The sequence below is a fragment of the Mya arenaria genome, chromosome 14 (genome assembly GCF_026914265.1).
Source record: "Mya arenaria isolate MELC-2E11 chromosome 14, ASM2691426v1".
Classification (NCBI taxonomy): domain Eukaryota; kingdom Metazoa; phylum Mollusca; class Bivalvia; order Myida; family Myidae; genus Mya; species Mya arenaria.
This window is the reverse complement of record NC_069135.1, coordinates 9534471-9548250: the sequence shown is the minus strand read 5'-3', so window position 1 is coordinate 9548250 and position 13780 is coordinate 9534471. Positions and strand designations below refer to the sequence as shown.

At 36.8% G+C, this 13780-nt stretch overlaps 1 protein-coding gene across 1 annotated transcript in view; it reads right to left on the bottom strand.

Annotated features, from left to right (window-relative positions):
- The window catches only part of LOC128217126 (A disintegrin and metalloproteinase with thrombospondin motifs 9-like), a 91315-nt gene that overhangs the window by 31668 nt on the left and 45867 nt on the right, over positions 1 to 13780 (bottom strand). Inside the window, exons 7-10 of the mRNA XM_052924028.1 lie at positions 3548 to 3588; positions 2470 to 2575; positions 2094 to 2252; positions 666 to 822 (exon numbers count right to left, since the gene is read on the bottom strand). Coding sequence (XP_052779988.1) covers positions 666 to 822; positions 2094 to 2252; positions 2470 to 2575; positions 3548 to 3588 — 463 coding nt within the window. The remainder of the gene's footprint in view (positions 1 to 665; positions 823 to 2093; positions 2253 to 2469; positions 2576 to 3547; positions 3589 to 13780) is intronic.

Sequence of the window (13780 nt, the reverse complement as noted above, 5' to 3'; positions counted from 1 at the left end):
GATAATGGCTGACAATAAAACACATCGGAAGTGTTTGACGCTAAAATAACCTGTCGCGTGTATGAAATTATTAGAAAACGGTCGTACTGCAAGAGGAACTGTGAACGGACTCTTAATCAATTTCTTGCTTATGCTACCAATTCAAATCCAAACACTAAAAGACAGAGGAAACTTGAGGAACTCATTGAACTTGTGTATTCATTGGTTTTGACTCACAGAGTGACATGCTTTGCATGATTATTTGGGATCAATGTAAATGCACTTTATATTAGAGACAGAAGTGACGCAAACGAAAATGATGGAATACTTTAAACATTGAACTTAAACATGTACATGTAGTTGTGTGGACTCATTTTAGGTGTTTTTTGTTTATGCTATGTATTAATTTTTATCTATTGCATTCTTTTTGTAAATTTGCAATAATGTTGTTGTTTTTCTACCTTTATAATTAGTATTCAACTTTCTTTAATGGTACCTAAATTGGCCTCTGTTTCAACAAAGCCAAAGTGTCAGGAAAGTCCAACCTGGACTAAGTGGCCACCTGTTGTAAGCAGCTACTTCTACCTTTTCCCAAAGGTGGCCACTTAATACAGGTTTGACTGTACTTTGAATAAAAAACAATGTAACCGCTTCGAAGAGTTTTACAACAATTAGATGTCCCTTACATGGAAGTGGCAATGCTTGGCGCCCTTCCCGTACATGAGAGTACACTGTTTGTCAACATTGTAGATGGAGCCAGATTTCCGAGTCTGAAATTCCTTGATTTTCCTACGGTACTTCTTCATCTTGGGCTTGTTGTGCAGGCAGTTTCCATGACCAGAACTGAAGAAAATGTACCAAACATGTTTGGCTCAAAAACATAAACAAACAACAACTACATTTAGGATGGATGTTCTCCAATAGACAGGACATGAAATGCCATTGACAACCTTCACCAGCTCCATTATGTTCTCAAATTAAATGTCCTGTAAAGAGACCATCTATTCAACGTTTCATGACCGATTGTCTCCCCTGACCAATGCATTCTGACCAGCAGTAATCTCCCCTGAGATGCACTCTTCCCAGTGGAGGAGAGGTGTGAATGATGATTGACAGCTGGTCTGGCCTCCCTACATCACAAGGCCTTCAATAAATAATTGGACCATATACAACAGGTGGGCCCCACTGGTCTTTGGGCATCAATCCTCATAAAAACTCCACAAACATCACACATACCGTTGGATACCACTTTGGTTATCGTTGGATACCACTTTGGTTATCGTTGGAAATCCCAACAATTCCATGCCAGTTTCATCTGACCATAGAATGTGAATGCTTCTTATGCCCAATTTATAAAGGTGAGATATTGATCTATAAACATAAGTATCACTCATTACATTTCCAGTAATTATTGAATAGTTGAATGAATTTACTGAATACCCTTCAGAGTATTGACCTTTGATGTTGTTGTAATGCCTAGAAGCATGAGGTTGGAATGGCCTCCCCGAAGTCGGCCACTGACAATGGGCCTTGTGTTGCCCACAGAGAAACAGGGTTTAAACCACTTACAGATAGCATCACAAACATTCAGTTATCAAAGAAGAAACTCTGGGGTAATCCTTTCCAAGAAGTTGCACTTTCTCAAAACAAAGATGGTATGGGATGATAACAAAATGAGAATGGTTTCAAAGCATATTTCTGAGAAGATATGATGGTGTTATTAGGTTTGTATAAATAGTTCTCGAACAATGAGAAAAGATTGATCAGAAAGACAATAAGACAGAACTAACTTACCAACAAACTTACCAACAAATATGCCAACACCATCCGTGTGCACTTAATTAATAATTACTTATGTAAGTGGTTTGAAGCACTACCACTTATATCAATTTAAACTGATTAAAAAATTGCAACAGAAATGTATATTCAATACAGAAATCAACATACCATGAATATGTTGTCAATATAAGAACTGTTCTCTTTCAGATCAGAGTAAAAATAACCTCTTTCAATCTTTAAAATGATTATAAATGTCATCAAATTAAACCAGCAACACCAAATACACTTAATTCAACTACGCAGAATAAAATGAAGTCATACGCAGTCCTACTTACTCCAGGTACTTGGCGAGAAGTGCAGCGCTGCATTCTGACCAGGACCAGGGGTCGGTGTGCTTGTCGATTGTCGGGGCCATAATGTGAGTCTTGGCATGCGGGTCTCGATTGTAGATCGGTCGACGGCATCCCTCATCATCATCATGAGGTAAGTTGAAACTGAATGAATTCAGATTTAGTAGTCTTATTTCGATTCTTTTTCTTAATAACTTATGCACATTGTCAAGTCAACAACTAGATCTTTGAAATATTTCTTAACAACAGCCAATAATTGAGTTTCTCATTTCTAATGAAACTTCTCTGTTACAATTAATTCTTTGAATTTGTCAATATTTGTCAACAAAAAAAATCTTCAAGGAAATATAAGGGTACATACACATGTCCGAGTTCATGTGCTATGATGTAGGCCGATGCAATGCCAATGTCTTCAATAATTGCACAACTGCGGTCGGCATCACACATGGTACCAAGCTCCGCAAGGCCTGCAGGATGAAAACCGAAAATAGTCATGGGAACCAAAACAACATTGTGATGAGACATTGTTATTCTGATGTCACTTGCTAAAAACTATCCATAGTAATAAATAAGTAAGGTAAGTTTAATCCAAGATGAAACTTTGCAACAGCCCCATTAATTACCTACCTTCAAGAGCAAGCAGAATTCTGTAAGGACATTTTATAACTAAACTATGACTTAAGCAAAATGAATTTCTGCCAACATCAGGCTCAATAAAGCATGCCATCAGAGTGCATAGTGTTCATTTTTGATGTTATAATCACTCTCAAGCACATCATTACACCATCATGTTATAGGTATATAGAAATCATTGCAAAAAAAGTAACAGCCCACTGCAAAATTACTCAAATTGCAAATTGCGATAATTATTGCATAATCAGTACATTTGTGTGGGAAACGACCCTAGAAAAACATCTAGTTCCTAATAATGTCCCATGCTCTTATATTTGAGAGTAAGAAGTTTCATCAAATAAATATCTTTTGAAGAGATTATCCCCAATTTTCGGGCAGGCATCCATCAAGTTGCAGTGAACTCTGAAATCCTTACAGGTTTTAATGTCTATTTAATGAATGGGTGGAGACCTGGCTCTCATTAAAATCTGGAAGGATTAAAGACACCAATAAATGTTCCAGGAATGTGTTTTAAAATGAGAGGCTTTTGAACATGAACAACCAGTAGCATCTTTATGTGCTAATAATGTGAAATGAATGTGAACATTTAAGCTATGTAGTCCTTGACTGAGACTGGAATAATATTCCAGTATTTTAGTCATTGTTATATATTTAGACGCACTTTATTCTATATAACCACTCAGTAGTCAGTTACTGCAATGAAGTATGGCAAGCCAGTATTTACTCCCCATGCCAATAATAACCCAGTAGCCTCCCCTGTTTGATAGGACTCCATTTGCAGATCTTCTTAAAACAGTGCAACTTACCTAAAGTATCACATTTATCTGGTGCTCTGCATATGTTTTGTCTGAAAGAAAAAAAGAAAAGGATTACTTATAATCTTTGTATTCAGAATGCTCGACAAAATTAAAACATGGAATGGGAACAAGGTCACAAGTATACCTCTGACTTAGACTGCAACCAGAAGGTTAAAATAATCCAGACTGGTAGCAACCTGTTGCGTCAATGGGAAAATGTATGAAGTAATTTGTAAATTGTTTTCATGTAAGAGATAAACATTATATCTGGCAAGTTGTGGGGAAAGTGAAGTTGCACAGAAAATGTGTGAGGAATTTCCATGTTTCTCAGCATATATCACAACTGTGTGCTTTGGTTTGGCACGGTTCAGCTTTTAGCTCCATTGTTAAAAAAATCTACTTGAGTGTCCTGTAATATCTAGATATAACAATGGGAATAAAATATACAGAAATTCTTTAGAACAGATCTGTTACAAAATAACTTCTTTATAGTTTCAAATATATTTGCCAATCATGATATGTTGCATCTGAGGCAGATCTTCAACAATGTGTCAAATTGTATCTTTAAATCTTTGCTAATTGAATTATTCCACCATGTGATCTGCATTATAAGTTTCAACACCTGCACAGAATCAAGATACCATCCAGCTTTGATCTACTCAATGTCCTGAACATGCGATCAATCTCTCAAACCATTAATTATTATATATCTTAGTTTTGCATTTATGATCTGAACCTGATATTAGACAGCCCAACTTATGATTTGTGTTCAGACAAACCTCCAAAGCACACTCAGGGTCCGTCCATATCCACTACTGTCTAGATGCTGAGTTTGTGACTCATGGCTCTTCATTTGTTTCAACAATCTTTATCAAAACAGCAAATAATTAGTAAAAGAGCTATATTGGTAAAACTGGCCGAATATGTTGCATATACCATGTTTGATAATTATTTTCTTATTTCATGTCAAATACAACTAGAGCTGTCACAGGAGTGAAGAATACCCCCAAATGCCGCCTGGACACAGGAATGGCAAACCATTCCTTTGAAAAGATGCCATAACTCCAAAGTTACTGCACACTGCATCTTCTTTTATCATGCATGTATTGTTTGTCCGGAAACCGTTTTTCTATTTTCGTAATAGTGCACAAAAACCTTTACTCCACTGGCCCCATTTTCAATCACAAGCATTGTCTTCACAGAGGCTGCCTATACAGCAAGTTTCATCACAATATCTCATGCCCAATTAAAGTTATGAAGCAGAAACCATTTTTCAATTTTTAGTAACAGTGACCTTGACCTTGGCCCCACCAGCCCCAATATCGAACTTGACCAGTATCTTCTGATGTTACACCTGTGTACCAAAAAATGTTCAAATCTGTCAAGCCTTTCATGAGTTATCGTCCGGAAACCATTTTTCTATTTTTAGTAACAGTAACCTTGACCTTGGCCCCACCAGCCCCAATATCGAACTTGACCTGTATCTTCTGATGTTACACCTGTGTACCAAAAATTTTTCAAATCTGTCTAGCCTTTCATGAGTTATCGTCCGGAAACCATGAAAACCGACTGACCGACCGACCAATAAGCTCACTAACTTGATCTGTATCTTCTGATGTTACACTTGTGTATCAAAAATTGTTCAAATCCATCTAGCCTTTCATGAGTTATCATCCGGAAACCGTTTTTCTTTTTTTAGTAACAGTGACCTTGACCTTGGCCCCACCAGCCCCAATATTGAACTTGACCTGTATCTTCTGATGTTACACTTGTGTACCAAAAAATGTTCAAATCTGTCAAGCCTTTCATGAGTTATCGTCCGGAAACCGTTTTTCTATCTTTAGTAACAGTGACCTTGACCTTGGTCCCACCAGCCCCAATATCGAACTTGACCTGTATCTTCTGATGTTACACCTGTGTACCAAAAAATTTGCAAATCTGTCTAGCCTTTCATGAGTTATCGTCTGGAAACCATGAAAACCGACCGACCGACAAGCTCACTAACTTGATCTGTATCTTCTGATGTTACAGTTGTGTACCAAAATTGTTCAAATCCATCTAGCCTTTCATGAGTTATCGTCTGGAAACCGTTTTTCTTTTTTTAGTAACAGTGACCTTGACCTTGGCCCCACCAGCCCCAATATCGAACTTGACCTGTATCTTCTGATGTTACACCTGTGTACCAAAAAATGTTCAAATCTGTCAAGCCTTTCATGAGTTATCGTCCGGAAACCGTTTTTCTATTTTTAGTAACATGAAAACCGACAGACCGACCGACCGACAGACAGACCGACAAGCTCACTCTTATATACCCCCTCAAACTTCGTTTGTGGGGGTATAACTACATTAAAGATATTTTTTGACATCTTAGAATTCATATTCCCGACTCTCAAACTCAGTTTCCAGACGTTAATGAATAAGGGTCAGGTCTCAGTATAAGAAACGGCATGGGAAACACCAAGCACATTCACAAGGTGCGTCTCCAACCTAAAATAACCTTGATATCCGAACAATATTTACAATATCCAGGGGATAAATAGAGAATACTAGGTTAGTGCCGTGGATGGAGGAAGTTTATCTGGCAAGGCGGAGGAATTTATCGGGTGAGCCGAAATTTGAAGTTCCATACCCTTCCCCCACCATCCCCCCAGCCCCAGCAGATTTGGTAGATTTGGTTTGGTGACAAGTTTGCTATCATGCAATAGATAATAAGTAGCTATGCAGCAATTGTATGCCAGGACTGCAGTGCAGTGTTTGCAAAGGGCGAGGTGTCGTTAGCAATTGTTTATATCGCAGACTTTCTGCTCTGGTAGTGCACTACAATGGCGGTGACACCCTGTACATGTCTGTGAACAATACACCTGTCAATCCCAGCCTTATCACCCCATCGCCTGTCTTAATAGCCGTATTTGATGTGAAGGACCTCTAACATGTCCCAATCACTATAATCCCTTCCAACAATACAGTTCAAAGTAAACTACTAATTTATCCTTTAATCAGTGATATCCAATTTACAAACATAGCCATGCTTACATCAAGTGTAATTAAGCAAAAAAGCATTGTGTAATTCATTAAGTCAGTGTGCCATGTTGTATTTAAGCTAATTAATTATGAGATATGTCAGATTAGGGCTATAAATAATGAGGTTAACTGCACAATGTAAGCCGGGGACCAACCCCCAAGGCTAAACTATGAGGTGGGGCCAGGCATAGCCAGCACCCACTCAGGTGGTAGAAACTATTGTTTGAAGTTATATTAATTGTTAATCAGCAATTGTTGATGTGTCTTTAATTGTTTGAAGTCTGCTACTGAGATTTTATCTTAAAGATATCAAAATATATGATACATGAGGGACAATGGTTTGGGCAACCAGAAACACAGGGACCAGTGATATCTGCACCAACATTGCTCCGATTGTCCCTGATCCACCTGGGCAACAAAGATTCCATCCTGACTATGCGGCCGGTGGCGTAATCACCGCAGCAAAAACATAAGCACTTAATGACTTCTTCTTAAGGTGGTATTTTGAAAAAAACATAATCATGTTAGACACGATACCTTCACCAAAAGGCTTTATTTTTCCATTGGTTCCATTTCTTTCAAATTCATATACATAGAATAAAGAATATTTCGTTCAGATTGGCCTATTATCTCACTGGAAATAATTAACTCGGTAAGGTGGTTTTGACCTTGAGACATGTTGCAGTGTCTGGCAGGCAAGGCTGCGCTGTAGTGCCACAATTATACCAATTTTATGCTATCTTATCTACAATTAGTACTGTGGGAATGTCATGAGAAAAAAAGAGGAGCTTGCAAACTCTGCAAAATACTAATTACTTCATCTTTTGAAGTGAAAAGCAGTTGAGCACTGCACCACTTTAAAAGTCATTTCCATTTAAATTGGCATGCATGTTGCATCTAGTTTAAGGAAATGAACAATGTGATAAGGTTTACATACATTCAACATTATGATGTAAGGCTTGATTATGATTTTCTTTCCTCTTTTTTTTACATGAAAAGTTGACAGGCTTTATACAAGTTATTTATTGGTTTGTAATCAACTGGCACAGTTTGGGGGAAAATAACAAAAGGATAAAAAAATAAGGGAAAAGTGAATCAATCAAAAATGTCAAAACAACGTTTATCGGGTAACAAAGGGCAAATACAGACCCCTAAGAGTTATCATAACATGTCACTCGCAGAAGTATTGTCAGTACAAACGGAGACAAACTGTCCCAATGTGTGACCAGAATAGACTGTTACATAATCCAAGAAAAAGACAATATATAGAGGATAATTGTTCGTTTCAGTGTAAGATTGTAATATATTTCATTGAGAGAGCATCAAAAGTTAAATTCAAAAAGTGCTGTAGCCACGAGTGAAATATTCACTCTCAGTGTTAACAAGGTTAATCATATTGCTATATTACACTGAAACAAACAAGTCTTCTTTTTTTATATTCCTAACATTGGAATTAAAAGACATTTTTATAACATTATATTAGAAAACACGCAAATTAATATGTGCACGTAACGTCTTCTCAGAAATGACGTTCTTGATATTGTGTCCCAGCACTTATGTTTGATTTGAATGATAGAACGGGCTATATTTTCAAAACAGTGTAAAAATTCAAATTGATATTTTCACTCTTGAAAGCAGTTAATAAAATGAAAGAATGACACTTATTTATCATACCGGTAATCATCTTAGTGCTGAAAAACAAATAATTAAATAAAAAATACAGGTGAAAGATGAAAACAACCCCAACCACCAGTTGTATACAGGTAAAAAACAATCAGCTGACAATTCTGACAATTATCAGTTCTAAAGTATACGTTCCAGTCCCAGACAGATTTACGACTGTCTGTAATGCAGACTGGTATCTCTCAGTTCCTGCTCAGGGCACATGGTTGCAATCCCCAAACTGAAGCCAGTCCAAGTAGACCAGTGAACATGAAATCAGGAAATAAATCATTCATGGAATGCTCCTGCCTTTATTTTCAGGAAAATAATAGCTACTGTTCAAATGTCTACCTAAATTTGCATCTTACAGAACTATTTATAAGATTATGATTATTTCCAAATGTTTTATTTCCAACTGAGGATTTCACACGAAACTATCAAAGTTATGTCATGGGTCTTGTATTTTTTGTTTATTAATGAGATCTGTTAAACAGCTTTATAAAAAATAACAGGGTAACGTTATGTCTTTTTGATCATCTATCTAAGACCATTCATGTCAGGAATAAATATAAAATTGGCAAAAACACAATGAACTCGTAATGTTCGGTTTGGCCATAATTCATCAGTAACCAAATGATATGGGTAATTTTTTTTTAGTTATATCAACTACGGTCGTGTGTGCGTTTTGCAAAATTTGGAAGGTTATCACAACAAGCAGTTCCGTGACGGGGACGGGACTTCTGGTGAGGAAAGAAGGTCCATTTTTGCAATTCCAGTCTGATAATACCCAGATTACACAAATAATAAATGGCACTATAATGAATGTTAATTCTGGGACATAAACATAGCAGGTTTTGCTTTGGAATTTAATCCATTAATAACTGTCAGTCTGAAAACTTTCAATTACCCCCAGATTAATGTATGTCCTATTGGCCCAGTAATCGCACAGATCATCCATGCTATAATACCATTGGCATTCCTGTAACCTATAAGGCAGTGTAAGTCCATTTACATTGCAGATATTATACTATACTAAAGTCTATATAACTGCCATTGCCAGGCCACAATTAACAAGCTTAAGTAGCTTATTTCAAATAGCCAAAATACATAATTTAATTGAATTTTGATAAATGAATAGTTTATTGTGATCATCATCAAATGATAATTCCTAGAACGGAATATTACGCAGTTTATTGGAAACCAAAAATAGAGGGCTTTAGACTAAGCCTAATCCTGTTAGGATGAACTTCAGAAGTGTCTGAAATCTGGGCCGGGGCTTAAACCCAGCACTTCCTGGATGAAAAAAGTCTCACTGCCTTAAAGTTGAACAATCTGAAAGAGATTGAAGTACAAGAGCCATATAAAAACAGTTGATCCAATGCTTTCTGGGACACTCAAAAATTGCCCCACTCCAAACTCTTCCCTAAGAGTTCCCAAGTATGGACTGCATGTCTTTGAGTCACATAGAATGTTTGTATTTCCCTGCCTTACTTTCTTCGGGACAAGTTGCACCAGACAGGTAAATTTATAGCACTATTTATCATAGAATGACAAGCTTTGTCTTTCATGAAGTTGAAGTAAGTCAGAATCACATTAAACTGTTCACTTAGTCACTCTGAGCTAATAATTGTCAGATGTCTAAATAAGTTTCAAATCTTGAATATTTAAGTAATTGTAATGCACACAGGAAGCATTTAGATGTTTTATTTTGAACTGTCTGTAAATATATCTGTCAGAGAGAGGTTCCTAATTCAATATAACGTTTTTTACAAGCTTTTAATTTACAGAATGGCATGAGAGATACCTCTGGAGCTACCTCTGTTTGTCGTCAGTCGGGCATACATGAATGCATCAGGTAGTGATATTTGAACAACACTTGTATGTCATTATCTTAACATATGCACATTTTGTAGTGCAAATGAAAAAATATATATGACACTAGTTGACATTTAAAATAAAAATGTCGAAACCCATACAAATCCATGAATGAGTTAAGTCAAAGTTGGCAGAAACTACAATGTGCATGAACTTTAAAAGTTCATCAGAGTTTATCAGAAACCTATTATTACACCATGCTTATTGTTAAAAATTAATTGTATGGACTTCACACCTGTAAGCGTGAAGCCACAGTCGTTCCAGTGACAGATGACAGCAGTCAACTGCAGCAACGTGGATGCAAATGGTCACGTCTTCAATTTCAACTGAGGCTTCTACCTACAGCAAGGAATATTTAGTGGCGCCTAACCTTACCCACCTTAGGGTCTGCTTTTAAGCAAACGATCTACTAGGAGACACCACAGAAATTTGTCACCCCTGTTCACTCATGAGACAGACGTGGTTTCCTCTTTAACTATAAATCACGGTGAGACATGACCCCATTCTACATCACCAGTTGTTAATGTAATATGTTTTAAATTTTGTTAAAATGACAGACTTCAACCCCATTAGGTTATTATTACCTTCAATGACGATACTCCGCTTTGACACAGCCGCCTTTCATAACAGAAAATGTAACATTGTCCCCGTGAATAAATTTGGTCAAAACTGTCATAAAAATGTACTTAATATCATACTAAAACACTTTGAAGACTATTCATGATGACAATAAGAAAGAAAACAGTAAACAGTGCCCTTGTTTCTTAAACAGTTTCAACATTACCAACCCATTTCAACCAATAAAAATATCAAAATGATATCATGAAAATGACATCGATTTACATTTTTAATAGGAAAGAAATCCATGATTGTTTTTTTTATCGAATTGCTGAGGTCTACAGTTTTTGAAAAATTGGACACATTGCCTGCCTCTAATTCGTACAAGGTTTGGCTCTACTACTTAAGCAGTGATGACCGTCAATACAATGACCTTACGGTAACACCTGAGCCAATTTCATGTTGTCATATTTAACCTTCAAATCATCAAAACTACATTAAAGTCATGTAAAGAATACATTAGCGGATTTATCAGATTAATTTCATAAATTGCCATGTCTACTCATCACAATTGGAAAATCAGGGTTGAATAAGTGACTGACCATTCGTATAGGAGCGAGTGTGAGTCAATGGCCGTTGAGTTGTGTTTTGCCATGAGAGAAACATCATCATCTAAACAATCTTCTCTGAGGGCACAAAGGACCCTGTCACTCATGCCCCAACACTTCAGGCTGACACCCTTAGACAATCAATCCTCCATGACAAAACCTTCACAGCTCATTCTTTCTTCAAAGTTTTTCATTATCTTACTGAAACCCTTAATGAATGTGTTAACATAACTTTCACAACGGTGTGAGAAATCAACAATAACATCACATAAGCGATTATTTATATTCATAGCGATTATTTATATTCATAGCGGTGGTCATGGCAAACATGAGTCCAACTATGATTAATTATGAAAATGAATTCAAGTTTGATCACCTTTCCATGGTAATGTATGTCAAAACATCCAAGATCTACAGTAAGGAAGCGGTGTGAGGTTTAGGGTTGTGATTATGGTTAGGGTTTTGATCTAGCGGCCATAAAGCTGCTATTAAACTGTACTCTTAGATGGCTCTGCCCCAGCCAGCCAGATAATATGGCCAGATGTTAACACAGGACCAGTATGTAACACTCTAAGTAACTTAGTGATGCCTTCTGATACTCTTGTTTATGGTAAAAGTGGTACCTTAGCATTAGACAGTCTTTTATTATGTCTGTGATGATGTGATGCAATAGGATCTTACATAAGCCTCGTCCAATTTTAACTTAACACATCTACCTCCAAACTGGACCATCCAGAAGCGCATACAGATCAGTAATACAGATTAAGGAGGGAAATGAAACATCCAGTGAGGTCAATCCTAGAGTCCAAGCTCAGCTACAGGTACTCACATTCATAAAATCGGATGTTTGAGCAAACTTAAAATCCAACCCACAGAAATGTATGCTTAGAGGATAATTGTTGGTGACAAAATTACTGGTTGAAGACCTTGTTCCAAGAAACAATGTATGAATCCCATCTATGGCAGCTCATCAACATATATCAACATATTATCAAGAACCTGTATAATGTAAGCTTCACCTGCTGATTTACTTTTAACATGAATCCTGTCTTAGAACTGCAATAAAGATATCAAAAATTCATTACATTTTAAAGTACTTGGTTAAGCCTACATTTCTAAGGTATGCTAGCTATAGCAGCAGTCAATATTAAATAGTTTTACTTGAACTTTTCTTAGACACTATAACAGACCACTCCCAAAACACAATACACTGGATACAGTTTGGGACATATGCTGGCTATAAATTAAGTTGTCAGATTTCTAATCATGAAGGAACAACTATAAAAGCAGCAAAGACAATCAGTCCAACAATGTCTTCCTTGCTTATCCTACGTTTTAAAGTTAAGTGGTATAGCCATTCAGCCATCTAAGAACACGGTGGAAGAGACTATTGAACATCGTTGAAAGATGCAGAGTAAGACAAAAAAAAACTTTGAAGGAACATAGAATATCATTTAAATGACAGTGAAATGCCTGTCCAAGATTACCTTGAATACAACACAAGAGGCTGTGGAACACATTTGTAAAAAACCCTAAAAGAGATTTAAAAGAAGCCATGGAACAAATTTGCAATGCCAAAGGGCCATGGAACACGCAAGAGGCCATAGAACACATTAAGGAGAGACCTAAGAACACTTTTACAAGAGGCCATGAAACACGTCTCGAAGAGATCATGAAAGTTTATTTGCAACAATTTGCTATGGAACACCTTTGCAAGAGGATATGGATATATTTTGCTAGAGGCCATGGAACACCGTTGCATAGAATATATGTGAATCGAACATAGCAACAATTTTGCACAAGAGAATAATGGGATACTTTTTTATTTTAAGAGCTTTGATTGAGGCAAAGGTAAACAATCATGAGCACCTATGGAAAAGAACAACTGATTTTTTTTAAGGACTCCGCAACAAAATACAATTCAATCATTGACTCTCAAAGAATGTACTTGGCAAGGTTTCTGAAATGAGTATAAACAATGACAGTGGAGAGTCTAGACTGACAAAGGTCAGACACTATTACAATATAAGTGACCCATGGTCAAGTGTGTTTAGCTAATGTAATCCATATACAGTGGGAAAAAAGATGTTCTACTAAAAGGTTTGACATTCCCACAAGGGTCAACATGTTAGCTAATTATTGTTTTTTCTATGGAGATGGGTATCTAGTGCAGTTATGTCCAGAGAGTGGCCTGAGCTGACCACACAAGGTGGCTATATAGTGTCCACTCACTGTGAAGTACAATGGCGCTGGATGTACAGTGGTCAATGAACCAGTCACTCACTTACAAAGCTGACCCAAAGGCCTACTGAGGACATACCAAAAGGCTATCACTTTTATCAAATGCCCAACTGCTTATATCAATCAAATTTAAACTTCCGAAGTCCTGTAATGAATCACTGACAAACCAAAATTGGTCCATCTAGAAAAGAATTATAAGTTGTATACTTCTGCATGATGTTTAATGCAGATCTGATCCAAAATATATCAAGACTCATGGGATAGAAGACGTTGGTAT